Source organism: Triturus cristatus, chromosome 3_1 (assembly GCF_964204655.1).
Source record: "Triturus cristatus chromosome 3_1, aTriCri1.1, whole genome shotgun sequence".
In the NCBI taxonomy this organism is placed as follows: Eukaryota; Metazoa; Chordata; class Amphibia; order Caudata; family Salamandridae; genus Triturus; species Triturus cristatus.
Window position 1 is genome coordinate 123,587,847 of NC_140583.1, and position 20,634 is coordinate 123,608,480.

The window sequence follows — 20,634 nt, forward strand, 5'->3', positions numbered from 1 at the left end:
GATTAAACACAGGTCAGTTGACTGGGGGGGGAGTGCTTGCAATGTTCAACACAACTTTAAGTTGCAGACCCTTAATAGTGTATTAGCTATATGATATAAAGTATAATCATTGCCATTTTTAAATGCTAGACGGTTGGGTTTCTTGTAGCCCCTCTTGTTTGTTTAGCGTACCTAATCCTCTGAGATTCAAATGATTTGAAAGCGTATAATCTAATTGTTCTAAAACCATTTACACTTCATACATGCATATAATTGATTGCAAGGTTGTTATATCTCTTTATCCTAAGATAACATAATGAATTAATGTTCCTTGTAGTGCACTCGATCATTATCCTGATCGCTGTTTTTCTCATTTTTTATTATGTCTGATACAGCTTTTGGTTTATTGTATGTATTTATGAAATGTTACTTTCCGAAATGTGTATTAAAAACAAATAAGAAGTGATCTTTGCAGAAAAGTTGAGTGAGGTTTGGGAGCTTTTCTAAACAGTTGAGATTTATTTTTTTCCCTTCTCAATGAGAGAGTGGATGTGCAATTCCAGAAGGTCAGTACTACGATTGAAAAGGCTTGACTACCCAGTATGACTCTGGCAAAGTTAGTCAACAAAGATGACTTACAAAACTTGAGTGTATGTAGGTGACAACTTCAGAAAAATGGATGGACCTTAAAAATAAAAACATGGGGACAATAGCATAATGTTACATTAAGTTTTGTTTTCAACTGGGAGCCAGTGAAGGATTAGTATTCTTTCAGGGACTTTATACTACTTCCTTACGTTGTATACTTGCTATAGCTCCATGTTTTTGATCCTTTGCAGTCTTCGTATAGAAGCGTCAAAAATCCCAAATAAGAGGTGTTAGGTTGGTCTACCCTGGAAATGGTTGCTGCATTCATCATTGAGTCGTCGGATGAGGAGAGATAAAAGGCGTTATGGTCATGAACATTCTCATTTGGAAGACAGTGCATTAATCGGAGTATCTAGAGAAAGATCAATATGAAGCCAGAATCCTACTCTTTTGTCTAGTATGGGCTTGGAGGGCTAAATAATGTAGATCAGGGATTAGTATGATCTAGCAAAAGTACTTCAGTTTTTGACCATTGAGTCTCAAGAAATGTATCATTTACAGGGTGGTCGTCATACACACTGTCAATGCTTCTTGGATCTCCAGAGTATTTTATTGAGTCTTCGACTAAGCGGAGTGTCACCTAGATAAGAAACCACTCTGCATCCATATTATTAGCTAGAGGTATAGATATTAAAAAGTATAGGGGAAAGTGATGAACCATGTGGCATATCAGAGCGTGTTAAAGATTTGGATTGAAATATGGGATCGAGTTAGAGATTGACTTCTTCCATCAGGGAAGGAAGCAAAGCAATCTCAAACTGTAACTAACAGACCCTGCTCCTCAATCCTTACAGATGGTTTTGATGGGTCAACCAGGCGGGAATGCCAAGAGCCAGAGCCAGATCCAGTATAAGATCTGCCCTGGTGCTCATTTGGCTAATATTAGAAAATGCTGCTTTCCGAGCTAGTCAACAGGTAATAAACATCTTTTTAATGGGGAATAGGCATATAATTAGCCTTGACTGCAGGGTCAAGGTTGGGCTTTTTCAAAAAGGTCTTCACAACCTTTTCTTTGTATGTCTGTACGAAGCTACTAGAAGAGAAATATGAATTAAGGATAGATGTGATTACAGGAATAGTGGCCAAGAGATCAATTTCGGGAATTTCACTGGGCAAATAACATCATGGGAGCCAGATTTAAATTTTTTGAAAAAGCAGCCTGGAAACTTCTGTTTTAGAAGATTCTGATAAAGAGCTCACAGACTTTATTAGAAGATGAAGGATTAAGTCTAGCAATTCACACGGTGAGGATGACAAATCACACTTGCGGCCCTATATCTGAAAGTGGCTCGTTAGTGATAGATTCCTTACCTTTGAATATCCCCAGGCATCAGACTGGAACCGGAAAGTTTTGCTAGCAGTACCCCTGCGCATCAGTAGGTGGTGTCCTGCGGCTCCGCGTCTGTCGCTGGCGTCGTAAGTGCCGAGATGACGTCACGGAGACTACTTGGGCATCACCCATGCGTGCTGATGTAAGTTCTTTCTTTTTCCGTGCCAGCAAGCGCAGATCCGGTTAGAGCACGTACCTTAGTCACGATTTGACTACACGTTAGAGACTTTGTCTCCCTTTTTCTCCTTGGTGCACGTAGGGAAGCCTGGATTTAAGTCTTGTGGGGCCTGCCGTCGCAATATGTCGGTGGCGGACCGCCATGATGTTTGCCTCTACTGCCAGGAGACTGACCACGACTCCCGGCCCTGACGGGCAGTGGCCCCGAAGGCCTTGAGGGAGCGGTGCCGGAAGCTGCTGGAGGTCCGACACTCGTCCCAACGCCGTTCCAAGTCCAGGGACCGTTCCCGGGAACGCTTGCGGGGCCCCAGTCTTCGCTTCCTGGGCTCCAAGTCTTCGCCTTCGGATTCCGGTAAGCGACGACATAAAAAGAAGTCGAAGCGTGTTCGCTCTCCGACGTCCCCCCGTCGGTCCTTGGATACGGACGAGCGGGACAGGGGTTCTGACCCTGCGGCTCCTTTGGAGCCTGGGAGTCCCTCGGCTAACCCGCCTTACCCGGGTCAGTCTGCGTCTCCCAAAGAGGTGCAAGAATTTCTTGCCACCATGGACCGCCTTTTTAGGCCTCTGGCTCCTGCCGGCGCGCCTTCCGGCCCTGCGGTCCTGTGTCCAGATCCTCTTGGGCCATTGGTGCCGCCGGCGGATCCAGCTTCGGTACCACGAGGTCCAGCGCTGCCGGCTCCGGCCCCAGCGCCACCCTCGGCTCCACTTCCAGCGCCGCAGTGGGTGCTGTTTGTCCCGCCCTTGCCCCGGGTCCAGGACCATTTCGTTCCTACCTGGGATCCGCATTGGGACGCTGTTCACAGCACCGTTTCCGACGCCGTATGTTCCTCCTCCGGCTCCAGCTCTGCCGCCGCAGTCTGTTCTCCATGCAACAGAGGTGAAGGATGACTGGGAGGGGTCCGCGGACCCTCTTGCCAGTCACTGTGACTCCGAGCAGGACTGGGTGGACGACTTGGAGGACGCCGGCGACCTCAATGTCTCTTCTGACCCAGGGTTTGCCTCTCCCCCGCCTACCATGGAGGAGGGCGCCTCCTACACGATGGTGCTCCGTCTTGCAGCTGAGGTCCTCAACCTCTATCTTCCTACGGTGGCCCTCAAGACTAATCTCCTCACTGAGGTGCTCCAGACGGCGTCCACTTAGTCGGAGCCCCTGCTTCCCTTTAACGACGCCCTCACTGACGTCTTGTTGGGCACTTGGTCGAGGCCTGCCACAGGGGCCCCTGTGGATAAGAATGTCGCCAGGCTTCACTCCCCGGCGCCTGGTGACCCCGCGTTTCTGACCACTCATCCTACGCCTGAGTCTGGTCATCCAATCCTTGACGTCGCAGAGTGCCTTTCCCACGGCCTTGCCGGATAAGGACTCTAAGAAGCTGGAACAGTTCGGAAAGCGGTTGTTCACTTCGGCCAGCTTGGGGCTGCGGTTGGTGAACACCGCCTGCATATTGGGCCGCTATTCCCATGCGGTGTGGTATACGGTTGTTCAGTGTCCTGAGGAGGCCCACGCGGTGCTGTCTCAAGCAGTTGCTGAGGGTAGCACTGGGCAGGGTTATTTCTACGACTGTGGTGCTTCGTCGCCACGCCTGGCTGAGATCCACCGGGTTCTCGTCTGATGTCCAGAGCTCGCTTATGGACATGCCCTTTGATGGCACTCGCCTGTTTATCGATAAGTCTGACAGTGCATTGGAGCGTTTTAAGGATTCACGGGCCATGGCCAAGTCCTTGGGTCTTTCCGCAAAAAGCCCGGCCACTCCTGGGTTTCGTTCCTTTCGTGGCCACGGCACAGGCGCCCCGGCGCGTTCCTTCAGCAAGCCTGTGCAGAACCAGCCTCAGCGCGGACACTGCTTCCGCAGGGGCAGATCTGGGAATCAGCGTGGGGGTCAGTCCACCTCCGCCCTCGCTGCTTCTACCTCCAAACCTTCCTAATCCGAGCTTTGTGGAGCTCCCCACGCCGGTGGGTGGCAGGATCCGCCACCACCTCCCCCACTGGCGTGATATCACATCGGACAAGTGGGTGTTGCAGATCATCCGCAGAGGTTACTCTCTTCCCTTTCAGTCCTCCCCTCCAGGCATGCCACCTCGGTGTCACCGCATGTCGGGGGATCACTTGGTGCTTCTCCAGCAGGAAGTCACGGCCCTCTTGGCCAAGGGGGCCATCCAGTGCGTTCCTGGGCCGGAAGTAGGGAGTGGTTGTTATTCCCACTACTTTCTGATCCCCAGAAGGAGAAAGGGGCCCTGTGCCCCATCTTGGACCTCGAACGTCAATCGCTTCCTCCAGAAGGAGAAGTTCAAAATGCTGACTCTGGCTCAGGTCCTGGCTGCCCTCGACCCTGGAGACTGGATGGTAGCGTTGGACTTGCAGGACGCATATTTTCACATCCCCGTCCTGCCGGCCCACCAGCGTTACCTGCGGTTCACAGTAGGCCAGGAGCATTTTCAGTTTGCCGTGCTCCCCTTCAGCCTTACCAGCGCCCCTCGGGTGTTCACAAAGGTGATGGCGGTGGTCGCAGCTCATCTGCGCAGGTCGGGGGTGTCGGTCTTTCCTTACCTCGATGACTGGTTGTTGAAGGCGGGCTCGCCCCAGGTAGTCGTCACCCACCCTCAGAGTTCGGCCGATCTCCTGCATTTGCTGGAGTTCTCCATCAACGTGCCAAAGTCGCACCAGTGTCCCTCTCAGAAGCTCCCCTTCATCGGAGCGGTTCTGGATTCGACGCTGTTTCGGGTTTTTCCTCCAGGGCAGCGATTCCAGGATATTCAGGCCTTGATTCCGATCTTTCAGTCTCTGTCCCGGGTTTAAGTCAGGATGACCCTCTGGCTCCTGGGCCTGATTGCCTCCTGCATCCTGCTAGTGCACCATGCCAGATGGCGTATGCGGGCTCTGCAGTGGGACCTGAAGTTCCAGTGGGCGCAGCATCAGGACAACCTGTCCGATCATGTCCAGATTTCGGAGGGCACTGCACGACCGTTGCAGTGGTGGCTCACGAATCGCGATTGGGTCAGTGGCAGATCCCTCTCCCTTCCTCAACCAGAGCACACAGTGGTGACTGATGCGCCCCTCCTGGAATGGGGAGGCCACTTGGGAGAGGCGGAGATCAGAGGACTCTGGTCTCCGGCGGAGTCCCTGCTCCATATCAACCTTTTGGAGCTTCGGGCGATCCGGCTTGCACTGAAAGCATTCCTTCCCTCTGTCTGGGAAAGTCTGGTGCAGGTGTTCATGGACAACACCACCGCCATGTGGCATTGCAACAAACAGGGCGGGCTGGGTCGTGGACCCTATGTCAGGCGGCTCTGCGCCTCTGGACATGGCTAGAACGTCAAGGCATTACCTTGGTGGTTCAACACCTGGCAGGTTCTCTGAACGACAGAGCGGACGAACTCAGCCGCCAGTGCTTGATGGATAACAAATGGTGTCTGCACTCTGACATGGTGCAAGGCCTCTTTCAGCAGTGGGAAGAGCCTTGGTTAGATCTGTTCGCCACCGAAGAGAACACGCAATGTCATCAGTTCTGCGCATTGGAATTTCCAAGGCGGCACTTGCTCGGCGACTCTTTTTGTCGCGAGTGGAGTTGCGGTCTATTGTACGCCTTTCTGCCTATACCACTTCTGCCCAGAGAGCTGAAGAAGATTTGGCGCGACCGGGCGCAAGTCATCCTTGTGGCTCCAGATTGGGCACAAAGATATTGGTATCCCGAGCTACTCAGCATGGCGATCGATCCCCCGATCCGACTGCCTCTTCGGGAGGATCTTCTGTCGCAGCAGCAGGGGACGGTCCTCCACCCGGAACTGTCCAGCCTCCACCTCCATGCGTGGAGATTGAGCGGCGACAGTTGACAGCTTTCGATCTTCCTCCCGAAGTCTGTGATGTCATTCTGGCGTCCCTCCATTAAGACAGAATACTCCTGCCGGTGGAACATGTTTGTGGCATGGTGCGCAGCAAAGTCTGTGGATCCCCTTTCTGCCCCTCTTTCTGAGGTCCTTCTGTTCCTCCTCTCCTTGGCCCAGCAGGGCTCTGCTCTGGGCACTATCAAAGGTTATCTTTCGACCATCTCTGCCTTTCTGAGACTTCCAGATCAGCCTTCTCTCTTTAAGTCCCTGGTTGTTAACAGTTTCCTGAAAGGCCTTACGCACACGTTTCCTCCTGTGCTGTTCATAATGCCTCAATGGGACTTGAATCTTGTTTTGACCTATGTGATGTGCGCTCCCTTCGAGCCCCATCATACCTGTCCTTTGCCTCTTCTTACTCTTAAGACGGCTTTCCTGGTAGCTATCACCTCTGCCAGAAGGGTGAGTGAGCTTCGGGCTCTTTCTTCCAAACCTCCTTTCCGTTTATCTGAACAAGGTGGTGTTAAGGACCCGTCCTTCTTTTTTGCCAAAGGTTGTCACCCCCTTCCACATCGGGCAGACCATCACTTTGCCACCTTCTTTCCACCTCCGCATCCTTCAGGGGAGGAGGAGAGGCTCCACCGTCTGGACCCAAAACGTGCACTCACATTCTATCTGAAGTGTACACAGCAGTTCCGGGTGGGTGACCAGCTTTTTGTTGGCTTTGGGGGCGTCAAAAAAGGTTGGGCTGTGCACCAACTAACCATCTCGCGATGGGTCGTTCTGTGCATCAAAGCATGTTACTCCTTGGCTAAGAAGGAGCCTCCTGTGGGGCTGCGTGCCCATTCTACCAGGGCGACTGCAGCCACTACTGCCTTGGGACGCGGCGTTCCCTTGCAGGACATTTGTCAGGCAGCTACGTGGGCCTCGCTGCACACGTTTACCAAGCATTACTGCCTTGACAGTAGAGTCCGTAGAGACTGCTTCTTTGGCCGTCTGTTCTCCGTGACTTTTTGGTGTAATCTGTTCGCAGACCCTCCACCGGGGTTGGTATTGCTGGGGTATCTATTCTAAAAGGTAAGGAATCTATCACTAACGTGTCTCTTTCAGATGCATAAGTTACTACTTGTGTAACGATATATCTGTAAGAGACATTAGTTAGTGATAGATTCCTTACCGCCCCACCCATCCGCCCCGTTCTGCGACCTGATTTCTGGGGTTAAGGTCATCCCTTTCAGGGCCCTAGTTTATTGGCACCAGTGGTCAGTTCCTTGCATGGCTCTGCGTTCCTGGCGCAGAATGTCGTGTACAGAACTGACGTCAGCGCGCATGGGTGGCGCGTAAGTAGTCTCCGTGACGTCATCTCGGCGCATAAGACTCCAACGACGGACGCAGTGCCGCAGGACGCCACCTACTGACGCGCAGGGGTACTGCTAGCAAAACTTTCCGGATCCAGTCTGACACCTGGGGATATTCTAAGGTAAGGAATCTATCACTAACTAATGTCTCTTACAGATATATCGTTACACAAGTAGTAACTTGTGCTTCGAGTCTGGTGTCTAGGTTACTCTCTCACAAACACTTACGCCTTATTTAGACGAGGTTTTGTTTTTGTGTCCATGGAGCCCCCGTTGTCTGTCAATCGAAAACGTCCTTTATTGGCCTATAGGAGTAGGGACAATTGGAGGAAGGACATTAAACTGCACGTCCTATTTAGAGTGGACGTACAATTTAAAAAAAATAATAATAATTGTCTGTCTGGCACCACCAGGAAAAACTTAGTGATGAGTTACAGAAAAATTACACAACCTGGGAAAATTCATGCTTTGAGAGCTTATTTCGGAATACAAAACCTTTTGAGAAAGTTGGATGGATTGCCATCAAAACAGAATAAATATACACAAGGTGGACCCAGTAGGCCTCTGAATGTAGGTCTATTACATATATATTTTCAGAATCCCCTTCAACGGATTGCGTAGTGACTTACAACACACCACTCAACCAAAACGCACTATATTTAAGGATTTTAAGACCATGTTCTATATGGGTGTGCCACACGATGAGACTGTGCAGCGCTTGTGAAAGTGAGATAACAACAAAACAATGTAAAACATCTATTACATCAATAGAAGCCTGTGAACTATTATTTTCAAAGTTCATCAAAATGTGGCGATTTGTCAATTCCTTATCTTGTCCTGTAACAGTCTGCATCAAGCTCATAATTTATTTTTAATTGTTGACATTTTGAGCTGTATATGGTTTGGAACCGTGTTCTCCCCAGGACAGTAAGGAGGAGATGCATGCTCAAAAATCTCTTAATGGTGAGCAGAGATACTCGTACAGGTCCTTTGTCCTGGTAGGTATACCAAATGGGAGCCATCTGCTCTACTGGATTCCGGATCAAAAGACTTCGAAAACAGACACACAAGCTTGTTATTAATGAAGCTGCAGCTACACAATCTCTTAAGGGGGTAGGAGGGGTCTTCTTTAACCCCTTACAAAATCATTTAATTAACATTTATTTTTGCCCCCATTTGGCAGTATCATTCTGTAATTCTGTATTCGGAACAAGAGGCAACAATCCACCAAACATTTTGTACATTGAATGGAATTGGTATCTGCGGGTCTTTACGTTGAACAGAGATGCCTGCTGGGCCAGTGGTCATATGTTAATTTGACCAGTTGCAGTCTGTCTAATGTCCTTTGACACCCTGAAAAATGAAGGCTTGTCCATCAAACCATAAATAGGGCCCTTAATGTTTTTATGAATGTTCTTTTATTTTCACAAAGTAAGATTAGCACACAGGGAGTGGAAATAGCGGAGTTCATACAATCTGGGCTAGTGAGTGTTAAGACAACCTGGAATAAAGCCTTTGGGATGTTGGGGGCAAAGCAAATACATTAGGAAAGAGGTTTCGGCATCAGAGAGACCTGGTTTGTAGAGGAAGTAGGGTCCAAAAGATGGTGCGCTCTCTGAGTTGGTCCGTGTAACGCCAACTCTTCTTGCCTAATCTTTAGTCTCTCCGCTCCTAATTTGAATGGGAATCTTGAATTAGCAGTAGTATGAGATGGTACCATTCTTTTATCAAGGGGGACGTGCAGATCAAACACGTTTGAATGACAAATTCCTAATTTGTAATTTTGCAGACTATCTGGTTCCAATGAGGGAGTGGAAGCGACCCCTTGTTGACCGCACACCTCTCTGGGACAGAGACACTTATGGCAAGCCATAGAGAGGAGAATTATTGTCAAGCAAGAATTCTGACATAACTACTAACAAGTAATTGGGGACGCTGTAATGGGGCTCATCTGTCTTAATATTAAAATTGCTGAAAACAAAAATGTGATCTCATTTCAGGACATTGTTAACAACCAGATAAATAAATGTTTCTAAAAAATTGTTGTGGGGAGGGGACTTTATACATCAACAAAAATAAATGGAGACCTAATTTGATGTTGTGCAGCAAGCTACCATCACCTCATCCATGGTGGTCTCTTGAACATCCAATGACACATTTAGATATGATTTGTATACTAAAGCAACCACTTTCCAGTCCTCTTTTTCCTATTTTCCTAAAGAATTAATCACTATTGGGGATAACTATTGTAACATCCGGACAGGGGCGTAAGCTAGGTCTTTGTAAGAAAGACTATATTTTAAGTGGTATCCGAAATTAACAAGAACGTTCCATAGCCAATCATAAATGTGTTTTGAATACTTAGAAGAACTGCTGTTGAGCACGTCTGTTAGGAAATATTTCAGCAGTTATCAGTTGTGGTTACATCAGGGGGTGTATTGAGTGCTAGACAAACAAAACACAATCTTTCCTATGGTGTAGTTTGGAGTATGCATAGAGGTAGGAACTCTGGCCTAAGCCCAGTCATTAGATTGCCTTAGCCTGAATGCATACAGTAAAAGAAAGTGTAGTGTTCACATCGGAGTATCATGATTAATTAGCAAGCTCTGTTTCATGAACGATAACAAAGGTCCTTGTTGCCTGCAGAAAAACACATAAAGCTGGAGCAGGACGTGTTGAAGTGGCTTTCTTTATAGGTCTGGAATTCCACTCTTTGTAACTCCTGCATGTGGTGTTAGCCTAACATTAACTACAAGGGCTGTTTTGGCACGACACCTCAATTACTTGTAACCCAACTTAGCTGTGCTCCTTTTGTCACTATTTCAATAAGTCTGAGTGGACCCTCTGGGATTCGAACCTCTAACATAGGATCAAATACCAGTTACAACAGTGAATACATCTGTCCAGTAAGTCTCCAGACCTAGCTCAAAAATGTCATTTTTACCTTAACACAAAACTCAATTTTTCTTTTTAATCTTAATTTACCGTTGCCTCAAAAATCTCATCTGTGTTGGCCCCTAGTCCGGATATTTTAATTATTTTCTTGGTACATTACATGTATCGCTATGTATTGTAGGTTTTGGCAGCACATACCTTAACTAAGTGGCACTTAAACTGTATTTAGTACAGCTCCCCAAGCCTACCCAGGTGTTCTGCTATTTGTTGTGTTCTTTCTCCCCTCAGCACTAATAAAGTGAAATGGGATGTGGTGATGCACAATCATTGCGATATTTTACATTAATTTCAACTTTTTAGCAGAAAAATCTTCCTTTCGACCTTTGCATGCTTTTTGACAGCGGAGCAGTCTTGATACCTTTTCAGGCTGTGCCAGTACTCAAAGGCCATAGTACGGTATTGTCGGAGTAGTAATTAGGACTTCACCACACGAGTGGCACTGTGTACCTTCCACATTCTCGCTAAAGGACTGAGCTCATCTTACACTACAAGTACCAGAATGTTTGTGGGCCTGGCAGCTGCCCAAATAAGAAGTGCCTATATATGCACAAGTATGTGGCTTGAAACAGAAATATTATTTTGATAGATTGTGTCTGTGTTTTGAGGGAGATTGGTAAGCTTGCAAAAGTAGTCAGTCTACCCCTGCAAAAAAAACCAAGCATTGGCATAGCCAATAGGTCTCGCTTTTGGGACCTTATAAATATTTAGTTATGCAGCACAATATCCTTGGTACAAAAACATAAACTGTTGCATGTCTAAACACTTATAAGGTCCCAAAGACAAGACCTATTGGCTATGCCACTGCTTGTTTGAAAGAGGTGGCCGTAGTCCATGTGATCTAAACTGAAGCTAGGGAGGGGCACTGCATTTAAACATAAGGGAGGATCACGTGTAAATGGAGGCCTGGGGACATAAGCAAAGTGTCGTCGCACATAGGAACTAGAGGCAGGGAAGAGCAAAGTTACGTCGTTGCCGGTTGAGGCAGAGATTGGGAGCTAGAGCTTGATGTGCCAAGGGAGAAAAATATACACATGTAGTAGGAGAGAGATTCTTAGGAACTGCGATCTGCCTTGGGAGGTTCCAAAGGCGAGACCTATTGGCTATGCCATTGCTTGTTCTCGCATGCAGTCGGTGTCGCAGGTTTGTGGGATGTGCGAGTGTCGTCGTTCTATGGCACTGAGTGCTGTCAATATATTTAAGGCGACCAGAGGTCCCAAATTTGCTAGGACAGCCAGCCTGCTTTTATACCATCTGTTTCTGTAAATGTAGCCCATGTACCGGTTTTCAGAGGGTGTCGACTAAACAGAGCGAGAAACTGTTATGTTTCAGTGCGGAATTAGTCATCAGCCCTTATCATGGAGGTGGGGTTAGTTGAGTTAACGGGGTTGTATTTGTTCGTCAGATTCACCATAGGGCACTATATGGCTGGTAGCAAGCTTCATCCCAGCGAGAGTGAGGACACACACGGAAGATATTTAAGACAGCCTTTACACTGACTGCAGAGAAGCTGCTATGCAAACGACGCTGGGAAAGGTGTAAAGTGAGTTGGGGTCCTGGATAGGATCAAGTTTTGTATACTGGACGTAAAGTCGTTCTTTGCACCTGGAAAGCATGTGGCTGGCACACAGTGATTGTTTTCTGCTGGTCATTTCCGAATAGCCGTCCAGAACAATGGTGTACGGTAGGGTTTCTGTAAAGTCGCAAATGGCTTTTCGGTGTGGGTTTGTGGCTAGTGAGAGTGCTGCATTTTTACAAATCCTAACATAAATGGTTCCTTCAAAACAATGTATGAGACCACTCCTGTAAACCAGGATTTATTTAGATCTTGTAACACGCTAAATCAATGCAAAAATATAGTCTACCACTAGATGTCAGACTTGTCTATCTAATTCAACCATCCTTCCGCACTGAAGGTTGACAGACTTCAGAACTAAAGTAAGAAATCGTCAGCCTCCTCTGTTGATTACGACGGTGACTGTGCCAATGCAGCACGCCTCTGCCACGGGTAGACTGAGAAAAACGTTAGCCATCTGGGCAAAGCGCAAAAAACGCGTACGATTTAACAAAACAACCCTAACAATAATCGAGCAACATTCAAATGTGCATAGCAAACGAAAAATGTGAGACAAGATGCATGGAAACTGTGTGTAAAATTAAACGTGGTGACGCGAGTGGTGCGCGCACACGCGCGACGGGAAAAAGTGCTGTGCACGTCGCGCGTGCTTGTGCGCATAATAGCAGCTGGTGGCCGGCAAGGTGGCACTTTTGAAGCAGCTACTAAATGTCTCGCCAGAGCAGCGCATGCGCAGGCTCAGGCGAGACCTAAAAAGTAGGATTTACCACTGCCTTTGAGAAATGGGTGCTCATACTTCTGTTTGTTGTGAAATGACTGTCCCACGGTACATGTAGGCAAACCAGGGGTGGCATCCACATCATTTGTGGACCGATGTTGTAACTATCTCATCACTGTATTCATAGTCCCATTTCTTTTTTTGTTTGTTTTCTTTGACCAGTTTTTCTCACCTATGATCTCGGGCCGTGTGAATTCCTTATTGTTGCTTTGAGGAAATTAACAGATGCAGAACTTCAGTTTGGGTATGGGGATCCTTGGCCTTTCCACCGATAATTTGAAAGTGCCAGCTTTATGGTAACCAGTCTTTTATGGTACTTCTAATCAAACTCTGCATGAAATAGGAAAACCTTGCATATTGATCCTGATGGTGTATCTAGCTTCAGTCTGGATTAATTACCAGCCACCCATCGCCTGTGCCAGAAGTTCCACACTTTGGATGAAGGGTGGGGACTTTCTTAGACAAATCTTCATGGTACAGATGTACTGACCAATTAAGCTGGATTTGAAGCCTGTGCTTGCCATCAGATGGATGTAGAGTTCTTTTTGCTTTCCTACTTTCCTTATATTCTGTAGGAGTTAGATCAGCATCTGTATGGGAATCGCTTAAAAATGTTGATTCCTTAAAAACTATTCTTTGTTAAATTTTAATTTGCATGTTGAAGCCACTGTATTCTTCCAAAGTGTAAGACGTTCACCAGCACAAAAAACGGACCATATTGAGAGAGAAAATGTTAATTTTACCGCGGCTGTTACATTTTGATGAATTCATTGTATAACAATTTAGTTTTTATATTGAAAAGCTTGAAATGTCTATTCTGAAGTGTTTACATGGACTATTGTAACCACTAATAAACTATTAATTAAATAAAAATGCTTTTTTGACAAGCCAGTCTTCAGGAGCCCAAGCTGTTGCTTGTTGAGCCATGTTGCCTAGTTCTCAATTGTTGTTCTCTGGTACTCTTGCTATTGATATTTTATTGGTATTTTACTGTCTTGGATAATTCAAAGTGTTTTTCCTTCATCCCACACTAGTCACTTGAAGTTAGTAAGCTGTAAGATTGATTATTATGGACGCTTGGTCTCTAGTTTGTTTGTGTAGGCTGCTGTCATTACAAATTCATTTCCTATTCAATTCTTGGGTATAGCATCACAGATGATATTTGCATTGCCTTCTTTAGTCTATCACATAGTCACCTAATCTGAATTCTAGTGATGGGTAGGCCTAGATATAAATCTGTTATTGCTGTTTGGATATGCAAATTAGCAGACACATTTATTACTACTGCTCACTTGTTTAGGACTCAATAGAACTATGTCAATTTAATATTTTTCTCCTTTCTGCCAACCTTTATATTTTGGTTTTAGTTGATGATTACAAGGGAGCAGAACAACCAGAAGAAGATATTTTCAGATGGAATTATTGAATTAAACCATGAGTCTGAAAGTACACCAAGCACCAATGGAAAGGTAGGCATTGTTTTAGTGTTTCAAGGTTTTTGAATGCCTTGACCCTCATAGACGTTAATGTTTGAGTTCTTTGTAATGCTGCAACTGGGTTTTCATTATGGTCATTCATGAAACGGTGAGAACATAATTCATTCTAAGGTCTACTTGATTATTTTTGGACAGCGGTCGTCTGATGGCTCTTTGAATCACGATGAAGATCTTGGCAAAGTAATTGAGCTTCAAGATACCATTGAGAAACAAACCAAGGAGCAAAACCAAATGAAAGAACGTCTTGCTGCTCTTTCAAGCAGAGTAACGGAGCTGGAGGAAGATCTCGACACAGCAAGGAAAGATTTGATCAAATCAGAAGAAATTAACACAAAGCTTCAAAGAGATGTTAGAGAGGTGAGAATATAAAAAAGTCTCAAATAATGGATTGCGCAAGATCAATTTCGCAACAATTGCTGATTGTTTCTGTGAGTTCTTAGTAGTAGAATCAGAGTAGTGGTATTGATGTCACTGCTTTCTGCATACCCCTCTCATCTCTTTGTGTCGTCCTCCTTTAATCTTTCTTGCCCCTCTTTCAACTCTATACCTTAACTCCCCTCCGCCCCCTTCTCTCTTGTGCCATCCGTCCCAGTTATCCTTTCCTCTTCCTCCTTCCCTTTGCTCACCTCATCTCTGGCTTACATGCATCCATCTTTCCCCTCTAGGTTTCCTTCCAGCAAGCCTTTCCATATCTGCCTCTTTCTCATGCCCACCAACCCTCCAGTTCGTACCTTCCTTCTGCAGAATTCTGATCATGATTTGTCTATAGAACAACAGTTTCCTGCTTAAAGATAGGGCAATTTTGTTAGGGGCTATCATCAAAACATTGTGGGTTTTATAGTGTCCTTGTGAGTTGGTCGGTAATTCTCATTATGCATTTTTATCTTTGGCTGTCACCGCAAATTCTGCCTTCGGCCTGTGATCTGCCTCATTCTCTCATTTTATTACCTGGTGTCAATGTTCCTAACATATGAAACTAATTGAAATTGCTGTTCCACTATTATTGTCAAAGAAGTCATCAAAGCATTGTAGAGAACATCACTTTTTCCACGTTGTTTAACAGTTAATTTTGCAAATTCTGTTTTTATTTTCTAGCTTAATAACTAGTGGCAACACTTTTTAGTTATCTAGGCAGAATAAGGCAACTGCTTGCATCTAAAGAAGAGGACATTTGTCACTAAATTTGGTCTCCTGTTTCAAACTTGCTTTGGTTTACAAAAAGTGATGACTGAAATAAATTGTGGTTTGGAGGCTTGCTTGAAATCATAACATTGCTAAATGCAAAGTCTGCAGGCAACATTGAGTACTGTGACCCACGTTTAAAGGTAATTGGCGAGTACTTCAAACCAAGCACAAGACTTGTCTTTGTGGACCTGACAAGAAGAATAACTATCATCAAAACAAGCAATACATTGCTGAAACAAATCAATGGATTTTGCAAACCAGGCTTAATTGACACTCCTCATTCTATTTCGTATAAAACAAGCTTGCTTCGTTAGTGCAAAACGTCAAAGCATCAGTTTGGGTTTTTGGTTTGCTTGTGATCATCTGTATTAAAGCTCTGAAAAGTGCAATATTATAATACACATAGGATTTTATCTTGGGTTGCGTGTATTTGTAAAGCGCTCTGTCATCCGCAAGGGTATCCTGGCACTGAGCAGGTGTTTGCGCCTAGCCCTGCCATTGGTAGGTTGGTTAATTAAAAAGTCAGGTCTTCAGCTTCTTGCGTAATTCAAGAAGAGAGGAAGAGTTTCTGATGTGGAGTGACAGGAAGTGCCACACTTTAGAATTGTTGAAAGAGAAAGCCAGTCGTCCCCATCTGGTCCTTTGTATGCGTGGGATGTGTACAAGTAGGAGTCCTGGGCAGCGGAGGTGTCTGGGTGGTTGGTGTTAATGTAGCTGGGGCTGTCGAGCGGCTTATACTTTCCCAAGTTAGTTGGACAACCTAACTATCAGAACTGTGCCAGGCGGATTCTCTGCACACCGTCCAGATATGTTTGGCGAAGTCCTGCAAGCTCACAGTGCGCCATCTGTACCTCTAACCTTACAAGGTAACAAATGGATGAGCAATCTCACAACATGACAAGCCTGACTCCAAGGAAATAGTGGTAACAGATCTAAAACCCTTTCGATTAGTTACACGTGCATACCTAAAAAGATACATAAGAATACACAGTAAAGTGTTTCAATATTTATTGAATCATTGTGATTCTTGCGTAAATTACTTGTGCTGCAATAATCAATAGAAGGAAACAGAATAATGTGAATAGCATTATGAGAATGGTAAAAAAGATAAACCGTTCAACCATTTTGCGTATTGCAGAGAATATATGCTTGCTTGTATACAAAGTACTGTAATATAGTACATCCTAACCTATCATTTCTAGGGTGAGCGAATCTGCCAAATCCCTGTAGTGTGATCTAACTCCCTGTTGCCTGTAGGGAAGTGTCATCAAGCCGCCTGTCTTGGTGTAGAGCTGGACAGCATCCCTCGCATGACTTGTAGAGCAAGAACTGTTTGGACAGAGGGGTTGGGACTAGCATTGTGCTCCGTCACCATGAGCTGATGAGATCCACTCGCTTTCTGGGTAAGTCTAAGTGTCACTCATGGACATGCCTTTCTTTGGCGAGAAGGCCGACTCACTCTCGAGTGCCTTAAAGAAAGCAGAGCAAGTGAGCACTCCCTCTGCCCTTCTACAAACACAAGACCAAACCGATATTATTTTGGCACCTGATAGGTACAGCTTGGTACTGCGCCTTCAGGCAATGTTGAGGCCTGACCCAACAGCAGGTTCTCCACCCCTTTCTTGGTTGTGAGTGGGTATGTGGCAGGGAAGGTGTAGGCCAGTATGGGCAATGTTCTTCCCAGTCCTCGGCTGCCCTGGCAGCAGCCTGCAAGCCGCTTTAGCTTTTCCCTTGGCAGCACACGCCCAGCCGGTAGGGAGGCAGAATAACTCATTTTCCGCACGGGTGGCTACCTACTCCATCTAAATCAGAGTGGCTTTCGGAGAACCATTTGTCTTTTTTGTTGCAGGAAGTCTAGACTCCTTTTGGAGAAAGGAACAATAGAGAGGGTCCCGGTCTTAGTAATGGTAACCAGGTGTTATTTGCGTTAATCCTTGTGCCAGTGAAGGGCGGAGGCTTCACCCTATTTTAGACCTTTAACCATCTCAACTCTTTCCTACGGAAGGAGAAATTCAAAATGCTCCTATTGGCCCAGGTTCATTTTGCAGTGGATCCAAGCGACTAGATGATAGTTTTGGACCTGCAGACTCCTATTTACGTGTCAGTCCTGCAGGTCCACAGATGCTGCCTGCGGTTCTAATTGGTCCACAGGGATTTTCAGTTTGCTGTTCTCCTCACCAGTGTCCCCTTGGGTGTTCAAAAAGGGGATGGCAGTGGTTGCAGTATAGCTGTGGAGGCTAGAGATACCAGTCTTCCCCTAGCAAGATGACTGGCTAATAAAGGTGGGCTCGCCTCTGTCATTCGTAGACCACATCATTACGATAGCAAACCTCCTTACATCTTTGGAGTTCAGCCTGCTGAAGTCACACCTCACACTGAGGCTTCCTTTCATCTGAGCTGTCGTGGAGATGGTGCATTTTCAAGCCTTTCCTCCTTAATGAGTCTACGATATTTGGGCTATGATCACTATTTTTTAGCCACAGTCATGTGTCTGTGAAGATGACGCTGAAGCTTCACTGACTAGTTACCTCCCGCATTTTGCTAGTTGATCATGCCAGATGAAGTTTGCTGGCTGTGTAGTGATATCTGAAGTCTATGTGGGCCCAGCACCAAGGGGACACCTATCAGATTCCATCCTAGTTTCATAGAATAGAATACTACAAAATATCGGCAGTGGTGGTTGCTCACCTGCCATTGGACCAGCTGCAGACCCATCTCTCTGACCCACCTAAAGCTGGCAGTGGTGATAAATGTGTCACTGCGGGGTTGGGGAGGACATGTGGAAGAGTTGAAGACTAGAAGACTATGGTCACTGGCAGCAGCCTGCCTTCACATTAGCCGGATGGAGTTGCTGTCCAAACGTTGGCGTTGAAAACTTTCCTGCCATCCATCAAGGAGAGACTGATTAGGTCCTAGTGGACTGCAGAAACACCATTTGATACTGAAACAAGCAAGACCTAGAGGGACCTGGACTCTGTGCCAAGCGACCCTGTGCCTCTGGACCTGGCTCACTAGGCAGGGTATATCCCTGATTGTACATCACTTGGACATATCTTTAACCATCCGAGTTACCAACTCACCTGGCGAATGGCAACTGCACTCAGAGGTGGAACAGGACATCTGCAATAATGAGGAGAGCCCTGGCCTGATATCTTTGGTGCTGCTGAGTATGCGCAGAGTCAACATTTTCGTGCTTTGGAGTTCCAAAGAAGGCTGTTTTTGAGTGGACCTTGGGACTGCTGCATGCCTTCCAGCCATGACCTGTCCTTCCCTTAGTTCTGAAGATAAAGATTTGCCTAATGGCCCTGGGTTGGACCAGGAGATTGTGATATCCTGAGCTTTTGGCTATGAGCATCTTTCCTGTGATTAGGCTGCTGGTTTGGGATGGTCTTCTTTCTCACCGGCAATCAAGGATGTTGAACCCAGGCCTGCGTAATCTACACCTTCAGATGTGGAGAGGGAGTTTCGCAGCGGACTGCGTTAGATTTCCATCCCAAAAAAGTGGATGTTGTTGTAGCCATGCACCCTGCTACCAATTCCATTTATGCAGGTTGCTGGGACTAATTTGTGGCTAGGTGCAGCACCCACATGATGGACACCCAACAAGCCAAACTGTCGTTGTTACTTGTTTATTCTGTCCTTCGCCCAGCCTTTTTGCATTTGCCGGATCAACCTTCCCTGTTCCAGTCTCTTATTGCAATGCCTTATTCTAAAAGGTTTGGTCCATATGTTCCCTCCTAAACCTTTTGCGATGCCACAGTAGGACCTTAACTTTGTCCTCGCTGCTCTGATGTGCTCCATTTGAGCTTCTTGACCACTGTTCTCTACGTCTACATACCCTGAAGACTATTTTCCTAATTGAAATAAAATCAGCTTCTCTCGTGTGAGCTCCTAGTCCTGTCAGTTCAACCACCGTACACCACCTTCCTTCCAGATAAGCTGATGCGGAGGACCAAAGTGGCTTTTTTCCTCAAGTCTGTGATCAGCCAGTCCATCGGCTTCTAATATTCTTTGCCCCCACCCTCACTCCTCCATAGAAGAGGGGAAACCTTATTATCTTTACCCCCAAAAGGACGCTACGTTTTTATATTAATCGTACCAAAGACAATTGGCTCTTTATGGTGCGAAGTAAGGAAAAGCATTACCAAAGGACCTTATCCGGAAGGATAGTCCTTTTATATTAAGATTTGTTGTGAAACACGAATGCATGGACATCCATCCGAATAAGGAGGCTTAAGTAGTAGGGAAAGTATTAAAACAACTTTCTGTAACCAGGCACACATTTCCACCTAACCTTCCACAAACGTCTAATAGAGCTACATAATTTATACACAGCATGCAAATCCAGAAAAGATTTATGGTGTGAAAAGAAAAGGCTATGTACGTTTTACTATATTTTTTCATCCTGAAGACTTTGCTTGAATTACATGCAACCCACCCACTTCCCCAACCAGATGGTATGGTTAGACAAACAGGAAAAGAAAGCAGAGGATATAAAAATATTCTTGCTCGGTTCTGAGCATGGATGTACACATTTCAACCACAGTTTTGTAGTAACCTCCTGTAGCTCCATTAAATTCTGTAGCTTCGGAATCTGTTTCGCAGTGCCCCTTTTCTATCATCTTTGTTAAATACATCTGAAACCCTTCACTGTCTATGCTGTCGGATTGCTAAATACCTATTGTCTGTTTACTAGATGTTAGAGTGAGCTTAAACAAATTACTCACCATAGGTTGGCACAATTGTCCGTCTCATTTACTTGCTTATTCAATGGCTTACCTACTCCATCATGTATTTGTCCCTCCCCTGGAGCATGACCTGTTTACTTGTGTCCTTCCACTGCTCAGTTTTGGAACTAACTGTTTGTTTTTATTTACCTACTTCACAAGAGTTGCATGTGTTTGCCAGCTGTCTCCCTCCAGTGCTTCTCTTTCCCCAACCACGCTCATGTTGTCTTCCACCTGGGTGCCTCTCCCTCCACCCTCAATGCTGCTTCTGCCCCCTGCACTTTGTATTACTTCCCTCCTTCCCAAGTCCTACGTGTTCCTCCCTCTCCCCCGCCCTATCTGCTTTTGAAATTAAAAAGAACATGCTGATGCACTAATTTTGTTCTTTTATTTGCCGATCCATCTTGGATCCATGAATAAAAAGAAAAAATAATCTGTATCACTTTGTAGGCACAGCCATGGCTGGTGACATGTATTTGCCTATAAAATGACTTGGATTAGAACTTTTTCACCCACCACCTTTAGCCGTACTGCACAGCATTTGGATTGCTGTACAGCATCGCTAAAAATCATTGATAAAGCCAATAGTTACCAAAGGCGAGTCCATGC

General features: G+C 45.9%; 1 protein-coding gene across 18 annotated transcripts in view; it reads left to right on the forward strand.

Annotated features, from left to right (window-relative positions):
- The window catches only part of PPFIA1 (PPFI scaffold protein A1), a 775,827-nt gene that overhangs the window by 289,450 nt on the left and 465,743 nt on the right, over positions 1–20,634 (forward strand). For all 18 annotated transcript variants that reach the window (XM_085643557.1, XM_085643540.1, XM_085643545.1 and 15 more), the window contains exons 6-7: positions 13,985–14,086; positions 14,249–14,470. In XM_085643557.1, the coding sequence (XP_085499683.1) occupies positions 13,985–14,086; positions 14,249–14,470 (324 nt within the window). The remainder of the gene's footprint in view (positions 1–13,984; positions 14,087–14,248; positions 14,471–20,634) is intronic.